Below are 16,921 nucleotides of genomic sequence, written 5' to 3'. Positions count from 1 at the left end.
TTTTTGATTGAGATTTCCTTGGAACAGAGAAGATGCCTGAGACAGTGGGCAAACAATAAAAGGAATCATTGAAAGGGCTCACATGGCTATTAGGGGTGTGCAACGGGAACCACCCGGACCGGTCGGTTCTGGGCGGGCCTAGGGGGTGTTGGTCCAGTCCCCAGTTCCCATTTTTGGAACCGGTGGACGGTTGGTCCGGTTCCCGGTTCCATGGTGAGAACCGGACCGACCGGACCGATAGGACCGGACCGATCATTTATGCATATTTTTTAAAAATTAGCTAGTTATTTTTTTATCTTTTCAAGGAATTTATTTGTTATTACTGACTTGCCAATTTTGTGAGCCATCAAGCTGCTGCGAATGGGTTGACTTTTTTATTTTTTTTTAAATTTCTAAACAGTTACTTTACTTTCCCAATTTTCTGCCTTCTACTTACTTTCCCAATTCTTCTTCTCGGTAACCCTAACCACAGTAACTTGAGCAAAGCCAAGCCTTCCCAGGTTCCCTTTTGCCGCCTCGCCTCACGCCTTGCTCCGAGCGAGTCGCTCGACGTCAGACGCCTTTCCCTCTTGTAGCCTCGCCTCTCGCCTCGCTCGACGTCCTCTCGCGGCCTCACCTCACACCTTGATCTGAGCGAGTCGCTCGACGTCGATCGCCTTTTCCTCTTGCAGCCTTGCTCGACGTCCTCTCGCGGCCTCGCCTTAGATCTCCCTTTCCGTCTCGCGGCCTCGCCTTCCGCCTCGCGGCCTCGCCTCACGCCTCACGGCCTCGCCTCAAAGTTCCGCCAAATTCACTATGATGATGCAGTCACACGTGAGCTTCCATTTTTGTTATTTCTATGTCCCTCCAAAGTATAAATGATCGTCTTCAAATGAAGGCCTTCAAGGGTTTTTACTTGACGTTAAACCTAGAAGATTACGTCGGTGAGCTCTCTCTCTCTCTCTCTCTCTAGTGTTGTACCTTTCTTTCTAGCTGACTTGATCTGTCGTGGAATTAATTTGTGCGGTGGGGGGCTCCTGATGATTTATGCATAGTTTGGTCATCTCTTTTAATGCGTTCAAGAGTCTGAACCACCTGTGATTTTCAGGGAAATTCTTTCTGGATGAGTTTGTTCAAGTAGGCTAACAAAATATCAAGCTTCTTAGATTGTCTGTCAATCACAAAGCGAGGAACAAATCTTGTATATTTCACGAGATTCATCATTACCTCACTTGACCCTCAATCTCAAACGAACAGCCCTTTCCCGATTTCCTATAATCAGTAAGTTTTTCTCACTCAATTTGCTGAATTTGGTGGCTGAATTTGATGGCTGTTCTGGTGTGATGGCTCATTTCTATGTTTTGCTTGATTTAGGCGATCTATTTACATGTCAATGGAAGTGGATCAATCCAATGATGCTATGAATCCAATAATGGACTCACTAGAACATGAAAGTGAAGAAAACCTCGATGACATAGGTTGCCACCCACAGGTAAAGTTTGTTCCGGAAACTATAATTTGCCGCGGCACTTCATCTATGGCCAGATTGAGTGTTGAACTTCAACACTTAAATAAATGTAATTTTTGACTTCCAATGGATAGTATTGAACAATGGCAGAAGTGTGTATTGAACTTTTTGTTGATACGGTGTTCTACTCTTTTTTTTTTTTGCCTCTCTAATAACACGTGTTTAAATTAGGGGATGTATATTTTTGGAAGCCCACATGGGACATATATTTTTTTTTACAAGTATTTGATTCATTTGAAACGGACCGGACTGGTTGGTCCGGTCCGGTCCCCGGTTCCAAGACTAGTCGGTCCGGTCCACGGTCCTAAAAATTGGGAACCGGTCCTCTCGGTCCGGTTCCCGGTTCTTGGATGGGACTGGACCGGACCGGGAACCGATCACCCCTAATTGCTATGTTGAACTCTGGTTGAAGAAAGGAGTTGTTCAACTACGAGTGGTGTCAAGGAAGCTGATAAGGGCCGTTCAGCGTTTATCAAAAGATGGTTTTCAGGTACCTGATTCAACCTAGCTATTGTGAGTTTGCATACTTGTATAGAAGTTGATTAATAAGCACTTTGAACAAGGATCAAAATGTATGTCTTTAGAGCTGAGAAGGTGCTTGTGTAATATTGCTTACAAACTTTCTTTATTAGGAACTTCGTTATTATGCGTTATGAAGTACTACAGGCCCCGTTTGGTTCAGCATTTGGAATGCTCATTTGGGCTCTAAAGTCCCTTGGCCAAATGCAAATGGTGTTTGGCAATTTCTTTTACTCACTTTGGGGAGATGCAATTGCATTTGGAATGCTCCCCAAGGGACCTTTGGCCAATTCTTCACCGGAGGTGCTTTGGGAAGTTGCATTTTCGGAATGCAACTTGCACTGTTCATCGACACTGTTCATCTTCCCCAGATCGAGGTCCGGCGGTCGATGACCGCCGCCTGAGGGCTAGCCCGACCCCGGCGACCACCGCCTGGGGGTCGCGCAACCCCAACGACCGCCGCCTGGGGTCGCCGGACCTCGGGCGTCGCCTGGGTCGCGCTTGGCCTGGGTTGCGCGACCCAGGCGACGCCCGAGGTCCGGCGACCCCAAGCGGCGGTCGCCAGGGTTGCGCTGCCCCAAGCGGTGGTGGCCGGCGACCAGATCTGGCCATCGGCGGTTGGCCGGCGACCAGATCTGGCCGGCGGCGGTGGTCGCTGGTTTAGCTCCACCGGAGCTTTTTTTTTTAAAAAAAAAATTAGCAAAAGTCCTTTAGCCCAAGTTGATTTTAAAAAACACTTACCAAACACTACTTGCATTTCGAAAAACCTCTTTAGCCCAAAGGTATTTGCATTCCCCCAAAGTCGAACCAAACGGGCCTTTAGTCGCAGTATGAGAAATTGTTAGACTGAGTGGCTTCATTTGAAGAGCAACTAGTCCAGTACAATTTCCAACTTGGGCACCTTGCAAGCGGGCTAATTCCAAAAAAAAAACACAAAATTTAAGTTGGGTGACAATTTTGGCCTCAATATTTTTTTTGTTTCATAAAAAATACACCAACTTTAGGTCGAGTGACAATTCTGGCTCTAATTTATTTTTGTCTCATAAAAAATTACCAACTTTCATCATTCCCAAATCTAATCCTCCGTTAACTCTCTGCCTGAAGTCACCCTTGTTTGAGAAAAAAAATTATGATCGTGAGCTTGGCAGATCTTGTCCATGGCGTATGTCGACGGGCAATGATCTACAACTTCAGATTACAACAAAATGACGAAATTTGACTAGAGAGATTCAATCTGAAGATTTTTTTAACTTGCCGGTAAAGTAATAAAGGCCGATAAAGCGATAGAGACGAACAGTCCACGTGAATTTTTTGCTAAGGTGAAATGCTCAAGTTGGATAATCAATAATTCTAAGTCAAGGGAGACAAGATTTAAGATTTAAATGAAAGTTAGTGATTTTTAATGAAACAAAAAAAAATTGAGACAAAAATTGTCACTTGATCTAAAACTGATGCTTTTTTACGAAATAAAAATCAAGTTGGGATCAAAATTGTCATTCGACCTAAAGTTGGTGATTTTTTACGATACAAAAAAAGAATTGAAGCCAAAATTATCACTCGACCTAAAATTGAAGCTTTTTTTTTGAATTAGGGCCTTGCAAGTAGGTCTATGTATCCAAAACCACTCCAGCGATTTACCCAGGGTGGGGAGCTATTTCGAGAGTAGATAGCTCTAACAAGCGGCCGAGAGTCGCCTTTGAAATAGACTTCGTTTTGTTTCCACGCCACCTGCCATGCGTGAAGCGGTGAATTTACTAACTTCCAAACAAGCCTCTAAAAACAAGGATTTCACATGACTACCGGAATCGATTTCAGAAGACAGATGAATTTTGAGTTTCAATTCCCCTTAAAATTGCTCTGAGACCAAGGAAATGACACGAAAAGCAAAACTGTGGAGTCTGAAAAAAAATTCAGCACAATAGTAAGGAAAACGGCCACTTAGGAAGCACTTTCTTTCTTCAGCTTTGCAAGCTCTTGCCTGATCAGTGCACCTCTCTGCAGGAGAAAGATTAATGAGCACTTATCAGTATGACAACTATCTCATGTGCCTGAGCAGTGAACTTCAACAACAATATGCCAAGCAATTAAAAACTCACAATACTACCGATAGATGAAAAGAGTGACAACCCAACCGGGAATCTCACCCTCATGTAAATAATAAACACAGATTTCTTAAAATGATTCGTTTTCGGCTTATATATTGATCATATATTCTAATAGGAAGAAGATAGAGGCAATAAGGATCCTAACAAACCTTAATCTTGGCCAGCATGAGCTTGAACCTGTCAAAGTCATTCAGGGATGCTCTCCTCTTCTGAACAATGAGCTTCCTGCCCCAGGAGCTCTTCTCCCATCTGCCTTGCACATCTGGCATCATAAACAAAACTCATCACACAAAGTCCTAACAATAATAACCCAAAATAATAAACATTCACATCCTGGGGACTTTGTGATCATACCTGCTTCCTGCATGGCTGCAATGAGTGTCTTCTTCGATGGAACCCTCTTAATGTCAATCTTAATGTCAGTGAGGGAGAGCCTCTTGAAGTTCATTTGCACTCTAACCATATCAGGGGCATCAACAAGAGCCTGACAGCACACGCAAAAAACAGTTTAAGATGAATATATCCTATACAAACTGGGGAGAAAGCATTTCAATATTGGAAAGCAAGACATCTACTTTTGTAGGTGCCACAATGCCCAACAGAGAGCACGGTAGTGTCTCAGTTTGCATTTGTATCAAATGGGTAAAGAAACAAATTCACTATGTGGATCTTGTAAAATTCTTAGCTATCAAAGCAACAAATTAGCACAGACACTGAATGAATACAGTTCAATGCATCACAATAAATCTCAATCAGAGACAGATGAAACTGAAGAATCATACCGAATTAATTATGATCAATCAGCATTTTCCCACCAAATTAAACACGTGTTACCACAACTTATTTCAACCTGGAAAAACACTGGATGCTACGAAAGCCAAAAGAATGCATCTGAAATATAATAATCTTGAATTGCAATCAAGCATTCCACACACAATATTGATATCATGGTTTAATATCAAAAAGTCATCTTGAAATAGTGAAAACAAATTATATTAGCAAGCCAACCAGAGTCACTAAAAATAATACCACGACCAGAAAGTAGAACCCTCCTAATGAAAATTTTTATGTGCTCATCTCTTCACCTTCCCTGATCCAGATTTCTCATGAATTTTAAGACGCACAAAAGATGCCGGCAAATTAATGTAATTCGATCCCCAACTCAATCACACTGATTTTTCTCTCAATTGGTAGGTTAATAATATTGTAATGAACATAACAAATGCCTGCAACCCACAGCTCATAATGTGCTAATTAGGAACGTAAACTACAAAGCTCGATCTTGCTTCATACACGCATCTGGAACATTGTACACTAGAAAAATTGCATCTCACGCCGACAGCTAAGATGGCTATCGATTGACCACAGCATGTGGGTCACTCTGCCAGCAATGTGAAAGAGCTTACAAAATCTCGGACAACCCAAGAAACAGCCATTTCTCAGTAACCAATCTACCAGCGCAGCATCACCGTACACACGATCTCCCACAAGAACCGACACTTGAACCTCCCCCAAAGGAGCACTAGCCAGTCATCAACCGATCAGATCACGGCGGAACAACCCGGAATTTCAAGCTCGCGACGAGAAAGAAAGAGAAGGAGGGGGGTGGCAGGCATACCCGGTTCTGGTCGACGACATCGACGATGACGACGAGCTTGCCGTACTCCTTGCCGTAGTTGATGAGGGCGACCCGTCCGATCTCCACGTGCCTCTTGAAAGGCTGCAAAGCATCACCACATTTCGAATCACCACCGAAGCTTGAATCAGCTCCAAACCTCGTCGAGAAGGGGGAAGAAAGGAAGCGAAAGAGATCAGATGACCCACCATTGTCGCCGGCGATGGATGCAGGAGACGGCGTGAGAGAGAGAGAGGGAGAGGTGCAGCGGGGGCAGAGGACGATGGCGAGAGATCAGAGGAGGAGGGGTTTAGGGTTTCGGGATTTTATAGGTGGCTTCTGATTTTGATCTGGGCCGTCCGAGCTGATGGGCTTGTTCGTGATCTTGTGGGCTGGGCTTTGCTCTGTTCTCCTGAGGAATTTTTTTTTGTTGGGGTTCATACTTAGGGCTGGGCCGGTCCTCTTTTCCCCCCTTTTTGTCATTTCACTACAGGAAATTTCTTTTCCTATTTCACATTCTCCACAAATGATATGTGAACTTTGGCTCGATGTGCAATATCGCCACTGAACTTTTGATTTGCTCGATATGGTTCTTGAACTTTAGCCCAATATGCAATGTTGTCCCTGAACTTTTGGTATATGTTTAATTTAGTCCATGGATTATATGAAAATGTTTAATGTTGCCCTTGAACTCGATTTAATGGAAGGAAAACATTAAACATTTTCATGTAGTTTAGGGATTACATTAAACATACACAAAAAGTTTAAGGACTACATTAAACAGATCAAAAATTCAAGGACCACATTGCATATTGAGCTAAAGTTCATAAACCATATTGAACAAATTAAAAGTTCATGGACTACATTGCATACTGAACTAAACTTCATGGACTATTTATGTCCTTATCCCTTAAGTTTTTTGTCTCCCCTTTTGTTTCTAAATTAAGGTATCTAAGACTCTTTGATCACTTGATAAATCCGGAGTACTAGGTGCCACGATCTCTAAGTCTTACACACATCAAATAATTACTAGAGCACAAAGGTTGGCCCATCGGCCATGAGCAAAGAAGACACGCGTGCTACTAAGCAACCTCTTTAGGGTTCTTTTTGTTTCTTCTAGTGATTGATGACAAGAGAAGCAAGTGGAGAAATTTAACCCTTCTTTTTTCATGAGAATGTGGATTCGGACATAAGGTTTTTCTGAAGCGGCTTCATAGAAAATCACGAGAAAGTAAGGTTTGATGACATAATAACGGGAAATCAGTTAGGGGGCTTTAACTTGATAGGATATGAATCATATGATTGACTCTCATTAACTTTATTCTTTGGGCATACAGCATGGCTTTGGAAAAAGGGTTGCCTAAAGTTAAGCAGCATATGTCAATTCTTGCTTGGGACAACACGTGGGCTTCTTTTGGACGTGACTGTTACACTTCTTAGACACAGTTTCGGAATATAGATTGTCCTACCCTTCTGGTAAAGGGACTGGGGGCGGGACGTTAGAATCACAAATGCGGGTTCGACTTTTGTGCTCTGTCTTGCAGAGTAAAAGTTAGAAGGTGAGGAGAGTTAGATATAGGACCGACCAAAAAAATAAATTTTCCTACAATCAAACTGATCAACAATATCATTGAACAAAACATCATGAACTCGAGAGCTCTAACCCTAATATAGAGATGAACACGTGCATGCATCATTATGTTAAAAACTTGGGGAAAAATACCTAAAAAATCATACACCTATCACATCGGTATCAATTCAATTCTAAATCTTTCAATTGCAAAATTACCAAAAAAATTATAAACCTTTTGCATTTGTACCAATTGAGTCTATCTAGCCAATTTTGATTAGAATTCACTGACATGGATGCCGGCTATCCTACTTGGCACCATCGACGCCGACGTGAAATTTTTTTTTATAATTTCTCAAATTTTTTACTAATTTTTCTCTTTTCCTTCTTTTTTTTGACCACAAAAAACCTCAAACTGGTATGCCTGTGACAATTTTACCCTAAACTAATTTTTTAATATTATTTTTTACTTTTTCGAATTTTTTTAATTTTTTTAATTTTTTTCTTTTCTTTTTCCTTTCCTTTTCTTTTTTTTTTTCCTTCATCTTCTTTATCTTCAACCTATGGCCGGCGAGGTCGGCCTCGCCGGTAGCTGGCGAGGCCGCCCTTGCCGGCAACTGGCGAGGTTGGCCTTGCCCACCCCTGGTGAGGTTCGACCTTGCCAGTTGCCGGCGAGGGGTCGTCCTCGCCGTCGCTGGCGAGGCTCGGCCCCGCCGGCAACTGGCGAGGTCGGCCTCGCCCAGAAGCAGCGAGGTTGAGCCTCGCCAGCGACGGCGAGGACGACCCCTCGCCGGTTGCCGGCAAGGTCGGCCTTGCCCACCCCTGGCGAGGTTCGACCTCGCCAGTTGCCGGCAAGGGGTCATCCTCGCCGTCGCTGGCGAGGCTCAGCCTCGCCAGCTACCGGCAAAGCCGACCTCGCCGGCTATAGGTTGAAAATAAGAAGATAAAGGAAAAAAAAAAGGAAAGGAAAAAGAAAAAATAAAAAAATTTGAAAAAGTAAAAAATAATATTAAAAAATTAGTTCGGGGTAAAATTGTCACAGGTGTACCAGTTTGGGGTTTTTGGTGATCAAAAAAATAGTTCGGGGTAAAATTGTCACAGGTGTACCAGTTTAGGATTTTTTGTGGTCAAAAAAATAATTTGGGGTAAATTTGTCACAAGTGTACCAGTTTAGGGTTTTTTGTGGTATTAACTATTTTACTATTGAGGGTCGGCAAGGAGCCACCGACCACTGGTTGAGGCCTAGTGGCCCTCGCCAACCACTGGGTGAGGGCTTGCAAGCCCTTGCCGACAGCTAGAGAGGGCTCGTGGCTCTCACTCATAGCTGGGCAAGGGCTCGTGGCCCACGCTAGTCGAGTGAGGACAATGAGCCCTTGCTGGTCCTTAATAGTAAAAAAAAGAAACGAACAAAAAGAGAAGAAAAAAAAAGAAAAAGGATAGAGAAAAGAAAATAATAATAATTTTTTAAAAAAAATTATAAAAAAAATGGCAACATCAACGCCAGCTATGCCACGTAGGATGGCTTGGTGTCCACATTAGCAATTTCCGGCCTAAATTGACCGAATTGACTCAATTGGTACTAATGGAAATTGTTTAATATTAAATTGGTCCAATTAAAAGATTTAAGACTGGATTGATACCAATCCAATAAGTTTATAACTTTTTTGATAGTTATCCCTAAAAACTTGAAGCGGATAGAGTGCGGTTTACATTACATGTTATAACTTGGGTGTAAGATGATTAAACTAGTAAGTGGCCAAAGAATCCCGGTATGGTTATGTTGGATAATCAAGATAATATGGCACCTTAAACACAATTGGACGGCACCGGAGATCGAAGGGTTCTGAATGGCTCCGAGAAAGGGACGATAACGCGTGTCATGGACTCGATATGAAGGCGAACTAATGCAGCTTGAGAACAGGTAGCCACCAGGCACAAGAGCAAGGATTGAAGTTGCAGGAAAAACATGTATATAAAATGCTGAAAAAAGTCAAAGGCCGAAAATCAAATGCAGCAAAGTAGCAAATCTCATTCAAATTTCACCGTGTGCCACCGTTCTTTGCCCTCTATTAACTATTCATTTTCTGCTGGATCTTTTTAGGCGCCAACTGCCATCCACTGTATTTAGTTAAATTGAATTCAAGCTTGCTTCTTGTCACATATTACGAGAGAGAGAGAGAGAGAGAGAGAGAGACAGATTTGCATGTTGCAATGTCAACTGTCAGTTATGTTGCTGGCAATGTCATATGTTGAGTTAGAATCAAAGTTCCCTACAATGACGCCATGCAATGCAGTCCACATTTATAGCAAGTCTACTTACGAGAAGCCCGAGCAACCACAAAAATCCAACAAAAAAAGAAGAAAAAGAAAACCTTAGAAAACACAAAAGACACAGCAAGCAGAATCTGAATCACAAAAGGAACATCAACCCCATTTTATTTCTTCCCCCACGAAATTGGATTGTTATCACCTTCAGGTCATTGCTGATCAATCGATTCATATCAATCAGTCGCTTTCGTCAGAGCAAGCCTTTCAACGTCAAGCTAATACGTTATTGTTGAATCCGACGAACCAGGTATGAGCATTAGATTTGCATGCATGGTGTGTGATTATCTTGTAATGTTATATGCGCCATATTGGTCTTGCATTAAAAAAAATTTCTTCCAATGTACAAATAATAGAGAGTTCACGTGTATGCCAGAAATACTTTTCTGCTCGAGTACTTGCTTAATATTGAAGCTGCATGATTTAGATCAATAAATTGATTATCTGCATCACTTCTAAAAAGATCAAAAGAAGAAGAAGAGCTATCTGCATTGCATTTGATTTCCTGTAGTGTTGTAGGGATATTGTACGTGAGACTCGTGTTTTGAATGAGCTAATAACATTCAAGAACACGATGAGTTTTCACTTGTTCGTTTCCATCTCTTACATGCGACTCTGTATACGGTATACGCCATTTCCAATTGCCAGGTTGCTGCGTAACCCGGATACATATCATTGTCGAATAAACCTGAAAGAATGTTTTATACTAGAGGGCTTATATTTTTTGAATAATTATGCTTTTTTTTTGTTTATTCTATGCTACTCAGTTATATGCACTGATATGGAGGGAACTGCATTTACCCGTCCTTTGGAAGAATTGAAGCATGTCAAGTCCAAAGAAGGAGAAATACTAACCAAACCCTTCATTGATGTTTGCAAAATGATATTGCCTCTTATCGGTGTGTGCAGCTCTTCACTTAATTATTTATTTATTTAAGCTGAGTTTATATGCCTCTTTAGTAAATGAATGTTGGATGAAGGTGTAATTAATGGCACTATTTAATTTCCTTTTAGCTGATTTAGGTCCTTACTTTTCTTTTCGATTTTACCCTGTTCTTGTTCTCGGAGTTTGAAGGACAAGCAGATAGCTCTGTAAATAATCAGATTAGAATATTCGCTCCACTACTCAATGGAACAAAGATTTCCCATAAAGATTATATAATTTTCCTGTCAAGAATCAAGAGCAATTTCATGAAACTACAAGCTTTTGAGAAATTTCAATCTTAAGAAGGTCAAATGGTTCTTCTGAGAATTGGTGAACTCCATGACCCTGTAATGCTCGTTTGGTTCCTCTAAGTACTATCATTGGTCAACCGCTTTCGATGAAATTACCCTTGATTTGCTAGGAGCATGAGTTTGGATTTAACAGTGGAAATTCACATATTTTAGCTCATTAAGTCTTAGCAAATCACATTTGTTCCTGTTCTAATCTTGTGCTTTTAATGCTAGACAAGTTTGGGGCTGCTATGGCCGCAGTGAAATCCGATGTTGGCGGAAATCTCTCGGTAAGACGACATGTCAATTATTTTGGGAGCAATAACTTCCATGTCTTATAAAACAACCCACTCAAGTATACAAACCTTTTTTTTTCCTGATTTATGAGATATGACCATTTTCCTTGTAGAGAATGGAGCAGAAATATAGGTCGAGTCCTTCTGAATTCAACCTTTTGTACAGCATGGTATGTGCAGAAGTTGCATCCAAAACAGCAAAATCATCCTATAGTTGCACCAACGCGCTTCTTTGGTTGACGAGGTATGCGAAAGTCAGGACAAAGAAAAATTTGTTGGAATTATATGCCTTTGGAGATCACACAGATTTTAATGAACCTCATGAATGAACATGACTTTAATTTTTCCAGTTCTCCTGTACATGATCACTGATCAATAAAAAATTGAAGCAATTCTTGCTTAAGTCCATGCGTGCCTGAATGCTTTCAGGGCCATGGATTTTTTGGTGGAACTGTTTCACGACCTGCTCGATCATCCGGATTGGTCGATGTCGCAGGCCTGCAATCATGCCTATGGGAAGACTCTGAAGAAATGGCATGGCTGGCTTGCTACTTCAAGTTTCTCTGTAATGCTTCTTGTACCGACAATTCTCCATTAATATAATCTGAGGATTTGATGATTAAACGTGAATTTATAAGTCTATCTGTTGGAGAATCTAATGTTGTAATTGCTTGGGAGTGACAGGTTGCAATGAAGCTTGTTCCAGACAGGAAAAAGTTCCTGGAAGTGGTTGGCGGATCTGGTGATCTCACTGCTGACATGAGGTCGTTTTGTGAGAAGTATGGTCCACTTCTTCAGGAAAATCACAAGTTCTTGGTGAGAACATCTTTTACAACATACTGCAAAAGCCATATTTAGTCAATGGTGATCTAATTTTGCTACTTTATATCGATATTCGACTTCTATTATTACAGTTGAGAATTGAAGAAAATAATACCTGAATGTCGATATTATATGAAGGGAAGACAGTGGGTTCAAGATTCGCAGTTGTGTGTTCTGATATCTTTTTTTCCCTCTCATAGTTTTTTATGCAAGAAGACTTGTTTCACTCCCCTCTCATTTCAGAAGATAAAAGGCTAACGAACAATTACGAAGCCATTATTAAGTCAAGAGTTTGATGATTTGGTTATAACGCTCATTTTTCATCTTCTCATAGTGACACATTCTTGAACTTCAGAATTTAAGTATTATTAGACTACTGGTACTTCATGACTTAATACGATATTCGATTTAATTTCAGATTGCCCACAAAAATAAATTGTTTGGTCTCTCGATTACTTTCTTCATATGCTCCTAATTGAATTCTTCGATGCAGGCAAGTGTTGGTCTAGATAATATGAAAGGCACTTGATTGGAGAGCTTCAAATGGTGACCCTGCTCAAACTCTTCCTCATCTTTTCTTGTTTGAATTAGACGTGTGACCATCCAATATATTGCGAAGATACATTTTCTAGGGATTAAGCATATCTTTCGTTCCTTGTTAACCCTTTTCGGGGGTTAAAGTTCATTTTCTTAGCATCTGGCCATTCGAAACCTCTCGGTGCACTCGAGTCATCCACACTCTCCAGTGAGCATTGGCATGTTAAAGCGGAAAAAGAGCCACTTTACTTTGCATCAGATATGAAATTTACGTACAGAACTCAGTCCCATGATGTGCTGTTCGAGTTGCCACTTTCACGGTTGTTTTGTGCGAGCAATGAATAGAGAGACTCCTCTTACAATCGTCGCTCGGTAAATGGTCTTAATGCTCTCATCGCCCGCCCATCTCTGTGCATGGATCACGAAGGCGTCTGTGAATCCGTGATTGTGTAGGCACAAGTGTCCACTTTCACGTTCCTTGTTGACCCTTTTTCGGGGGTTAAAGTTCATTTCTCAACATTGGCCTTTCTAAAACCTCTCGGTGCGTGCCCACCGGCGCGCGGATGCACGTGCACGTGCTCACTTTCCAGTGAGCATTGGCATGTTAAAGTGGAAAGAGAACAACGTTGCATCAGATATCAAATTTACATACAAAATTTCCTTGCTTCAACAGGGAGATCACAAATGCTGCGTATTATTCTGCATTTACAAATGAACAAAGGAAAAAAAAAAAGGAACCAAAATGAACAAGAACAGCACGAGTTGGAAGATTCAAGATATCACGAATACTCTGAGCTCGGCTCTGTCTCCTCTAGTTATACGCACATCAGAATCAAGATATGTCACTTCAAATTCGCCGCTTCCTGTACTCGGAGGCCTTAGTGCATCTGGTAACCTAGGTATCTCTAACGGTGGGAGTTGTGATAAGTTCCCCGTCGTCTTTACCGTCGTTTTCTCGAATGTTATCTTGATCTTTGCAGATCCTATAGAGGACAAGTTACCGGTTGATTAGGAAAAGTGTTTTGCTTATAGGCAGGTGATTCTAACCTGGGAACTGCAATACTGGAAATAAAATGCGAGTTGAAGCAGAAACAAACCAATGAGTTCGAATTTGTGGGCAAGCGTGGCAGTTACTTCAATGGGAGGGAGAGGCCATGGTGCACCTAACTCGAGCTCCACTATGTTATCGAAATCTTTGCTCAAGACATCAATCCGTTGGAAGACCTGAAGAAATTCCAGGAGAGAAGAAACATGATGGATGAGTAGATGGAACAAGATGTTAAAGTGGGAAGTACAAAAAGTTAAGTCAGAATGAGTTACATAATGAGTGATGAAATCATATTTCCAACGAGAATCAGGAATTAGATAGAATAATTTACAATGCCCAGATTTCTACTCTCCGTTTAACATAATATTTGACAACGAAACTGTTTGCAAAAGGGAAAATGTATCTCATAAGGTGCTCAATATACAGCTTATTGCTATTGCATTTGAAGAAATGCAATGACAAAGCCAACATCAACCTCGAAGTTGTGAAAACAATTTACCGGCTAAAACAGACATATGCCGAAGTCAGGCAAAAGAACTCATGGAAAACGAGTGCAGTACACCTGATTAAGAGTTATGGGAAGGAGCCTTCCAGTGGGAGGTCCAGGACGGCTGCCGCCTAGAGTACGAGACGAGAATGCACTGCTATATATCAGCTTCCATCGACCCTGAAGCTTATCAAGATCAGCCGAAAGGTCCACAAGTCCTCCAACATCTTCAACCTCTTTCGCAGCAGCCTCTGCCTTCTGTAGATCTTCTTCGCTCGCAGCGAGCCCTCTATTCAGACCAGAGACAGCACTCTGCGATTGTCAGGAAATGTTGTGCTTCAACGATAGAAATTTTTTTTTGACACATTAAATTGGACATAGAGGGTTTAAAGCTAATCACGTCGACTCCCTATGCATGTCAGCTTCTTTTGGCATCAACCATTCAAAACCTACATAAATTGATAGGAGAGAGGGACTAAATGATAATTGCAAAGAAATATTATACTCAACAACAATGTGGACTAATTTCCCATAGCTTAAAACATTTGGGGATTTGTGAACTCATTGGTGACAGCTTGAGCTTTTGGACAAAATATTATCTATGCCTATCAAGCTTCTTAAAAGCTCCAAAGTGAATTGTTGTTACTGTCTTTTGTCTATGACCATATTAACTATTTCAAGGCTAAGTACGACAACGGAGAGAATCAAATCAGTCCATCTGTAGAAGATTTTGTTGTTGTGAAATCTAGAAGATGGCCGATGATCCTGCAAGTACTCTGGTCACAGGCTAACCACATGAACTCCCTTTCATTTGCCATTTGGTAAATTTCAGAACTTGGCCAAGCCCAGAAAATTTAAACTGGAACTTCCGCCTGATTTCCCAGAAAGTGATGAATTTGATGTGTAAACTGGTTTTCTTTCTGAATTGAGGATGGAGGGTCCACATAGCACGCGGAAACGAAAGTCTATAGATTTCTCGAAGATAGCCAAGAATGTTCGGTTCAACTTCCTATGAAAGATTACCTTAAATAATGTTTGTGGTTCAACGAAGACAGTTAAGAAGCAAACACCCGACATTTGTTTTGATGGAGACAACGTAAAGCTCAGGTTCGAGACAAAAACCCAGGATACAACGATTGAATACGCTCATCATACGCCGAGTTATGATCAATCCAAACAGTTACTTCACCAGACCCTTCAATGACTATCTAAACCAAAGAGAAAGGAATCACTGTTCTTGAGCGCACGGCGTAACTGGAAGGGCGAAATTCCTGCAGCAGCAATTCAAACACATTCAAATTCAAACAGGTACCAGAACCACTCACCAGCAATTTCAGCTTGAGAGAAACAGCAAGAAGCCCCGACTCCGGGGGCGGCGGCGGGTCGAGAACAGAGACCTCATCAAGACCCGACCGCGTCGCGAGGCCCCACTTCGTCACACCATCGAAACTCAGAGAGCGGCGACGGCGTGCGTCGCGTTTCCGGCGGCGGTTCAGAGCACTCGGGAGAGCGCGGGAGGAAGACGACGGAGGGGAGCGAGGGAACGAAGATGGGTTCGGAAGCAGGAGGCAAGATCTCGAAGAAGCCATGGCTGGCTTCTTCTTCCTGCACTTGGAACTGCCCTTGTCGCTTTCTCGAGGGACACGATATGAGATTCCGCGAGAGGAAGACGAAAGAAACAAACGTAGAAACAGAGAGAAACAGAGAGAGAGAGTTGATTTTGATGGTGCTGTGTTTGTGGCAGAACGCAAGCCAATCACTTTTCTTTTTCTCTTTTTATCTATTTTTTGTAATTTCCCTTTCGAAAACTCGAAACTCGAGAAAATCTAAAAAAAAATGTTGGTGAAAAATAATATGCACTAATATAAATACATGTTTGGAGAGGTCTTGAGTGCTTTGCTTGAATGAAGATTCAATTGTAAGAACCGCAATAGTTGCAAAGAGGTGAGAAAGAGAGAAGCCATGATGAACAAACCTAGCTCCTCTCTAAACCATAGTAGTACTTTATGATTAATTTGACACTACAAAAGGCACAAAAGCGATTCATTTAAATCTATTTGAGACCGACCCGTTCGCGCCTTAGTCTAGAACGAGAATGGGTTGATATCGATGTAGATTAATAATACGCACAGTTGAAAAAAAAAGTGTATTAAATCTTGTTCACAAAACAATATTGACATGTGATTGTTCATTAATTGAATGAGTCTCTCCGACGCGTCTAGGGTCCTATTTCGTCAAGCAAACATGGAAGAGATGTCGAATGTCATATTTATTATTATCTTAGTGAAGATTTGTTTGTAACAATGTAATAGCTCAAGATATATGGATTCGGCATTGCAATGCGAAAGCCGTAAATCGAACAAGGCTTCCCTAGCCCAAGGCCAAGCATGTTTTCCTTAATTTTTGTTCGGCATAAGGCCCGTAAACACTCCAAAGCGCCAATCCTTTTTTCACCCCTTGAAGAACACATTGCCCGTATAAGGATCCTATTTCATGAATCCGCCAACTAAGATCAACTTCTCATAAGATAGACACGAGCCGAGCCTATCCAATGATCACCGCATCTACCTTTTTCTAACCGAAATTGCCTCAACCGAGATCTCTCGACGGGCTTGCTTAGATACCCTCGGATCACCGATTTGCAAGCATAAGCATTCACATGTGGATAAGTTGTGTACCCTGCCCACAAAATCAGCAAGAATCAGAGCATGGAAACCCACTTGACTTCCAGAAAAAGGAAAAGACAGCCAAATCAGTGTGACAAACTATCATCACTCCAAGGCCAAATGCATATTCTCATTTCATCAGACCAATTAATGCAAAGCTTCGACCGAAAATAAGTCAGTCGAAACCCACTTCATTTTTTCCCACTCTT

The 16,921-nt window shown here is 41.6% G+C and overlaps 3 protein-coding genes across 3 annotated transcripts; 1 reads left to right on the top strand and 2 right to left on the bottom strand.

Annotated features, from left to right (window-relative positions):
• Positions 1-3,800: 3,800 nt before the first annotated feature.
• LOC115667088 (60S ribosomal protein L14-1) lies at positions 3,801-6,046 on the bottom strand. Its single transcript, XM_030588708.2, has 5 exons — positions 5,956-6,046; positions 5,750-5,851; positions 4,486-4,615; positions 4,281-4,393; positions 3,801-4,021 (listed from the first exon to the last, which is right to left on the bottom strand). The coding sequence occupies exons 1-5, from the start codon at positions 5,956-5,958 to the stop codon at positions 3,965-3,967; spliced, it is 405 nt and encodes a 134-aa protein (XP_030444568.1). The 5' UTR covers positions 5,959-6,046; the 3' UTR covers positions 3,801-3,964.
• Positions 6,047-9,726: 3,680 nt separating this feature from the next.
• Positions 9,727-13,264, top strand: LOC115688337 (glycolipid transfer protein 1). Its single transcript, XM_030614133.2, has 7 exons — positions 9,727-9,891; positions 10,409-10,540; positions 11,091-11,146; positions 11,266-11,396; positions 11,582-11,717; positions 11,837-11,968; positions 12,468-13,264. Exons 2-7 carry the CDS (start codon positions 10,423-10,425, stop codon positions 12,501-12,503), a joined length of 609 nt encoding a protein of 202 aa, XP_030469993.1. The 5' UTR covers positions 9,727-9,891; positions 10,409-10,422; the 3' UTR covers positions 12,504-13,264.
• Positions 13,116-15,777, bottom strand: LOC115688336 (plastid-lipid-associated protein 6, chloroplastic). Its single transcript, XM_056309905.1, has 4 exons — positions 15,372-15,777; positions 14,122-14,358; positions 13,609-13,735; positions 13,116-13,494 (listed from the first exon to the last, which is right to left on the bottom strand). Exons 1-4 carry the CDS (start codon positions 15,633-15,635, stop codon positions 13,283-13,285), a joined length of 840 nt encoding a protein of 279 aa, XP_056165880.1. The 5' UTR covers positions 15,636-15,777; the 3' UTR covers positions 13,116-13,282.
• Between the last annotated feature and the right edge of the window lie 1,144 nt (positions 15,778-16,921).

This window comes from Syzygium oleosum, unplaced genomic scaffold (genome assembly GCF_021117445.2).
Source record: "Syzygium oleosum isolate NSW1041296 unplaced genomic scaffold, Sole_v2.1 Sole_v2.01, whole genome shotgun sequence".
Classification (NCBI taxonomy): domain Eukaryota; kingdom Viridiplantae; phylum Streptophyta; class Magnoliopsida; order Myrtales; family Myrtaceae; genus Syzygium; species Syzygium oleosum.
Note: the sequence above shows the minus strand (reverse complement) of the source record. Positions and strands in the feature narration are given on the sequence as shown.

Excerpts from the sequence above, each read along its gene's own strand:
- LOC115688337 (XM_030614133.2), top strand. The coding sequence starts at position 10,423 with ATGGAGGGAACTGCATTTACCCGTCCTTTGGAAGAATTGAAGCATGTC. Across the intron at positions 11,147-11,265 it reads ATGTTGGCGGAAATCTCTCG|AGAATGGAGCAGAAATATAG; the intron begins GTAAGACGACAT and ends TTTTCCTTGTAG. Across the intron at positions 11,397-11,581 it reads GCGCTTCTTTGGTTGACGAG|GGCCATGGATTTTTTGGTGG; the intron begins GTATGCGAAAGT and ends GAATGCTTTCAG.
- LOC115667088 (XM_030588708.2), bottom strand. Across the intron at positions 4,616-5,749 it reads ATGTCGTCGACCAGAACCGG|GCTCTTGTTGATGCCCCTGA; the intron begins GTATGCCTGCCA and ends GTGTGCTGTCAG. Across the intron at positions 4,022-4,280 it reads TCATGCTGGCCAAGATTAAG|AGAGGTGCACTGATCAGGCA; the intron begins GTTTGTTAGGAT and ends TTTCTCCTGCAG.
- LOC115688336 (XM_056309905.1), bottom strand. The coding sequence starts at position 15,635 with ATGGCTTCTTCGAGATCTTGCCTCCTGCTTCCGAACCCATCTTCGTTC. Across the intron at positions 14,359-15,371 it reads CTCTCAAGCTGAAATTGCTG|AGTGCTGTCTCTGGTCTGAA; the intron begins GTGAGTGGTTCT and ends TGACAATCGCAG. Across the intron at positions 13,495-13,608 it reads CCACAAATTCGAACTCATTG|GATCTGCAAAGATCAAGATA; the intron begins GTTTGTTTCTGC and ends TGTCCTCTATAG.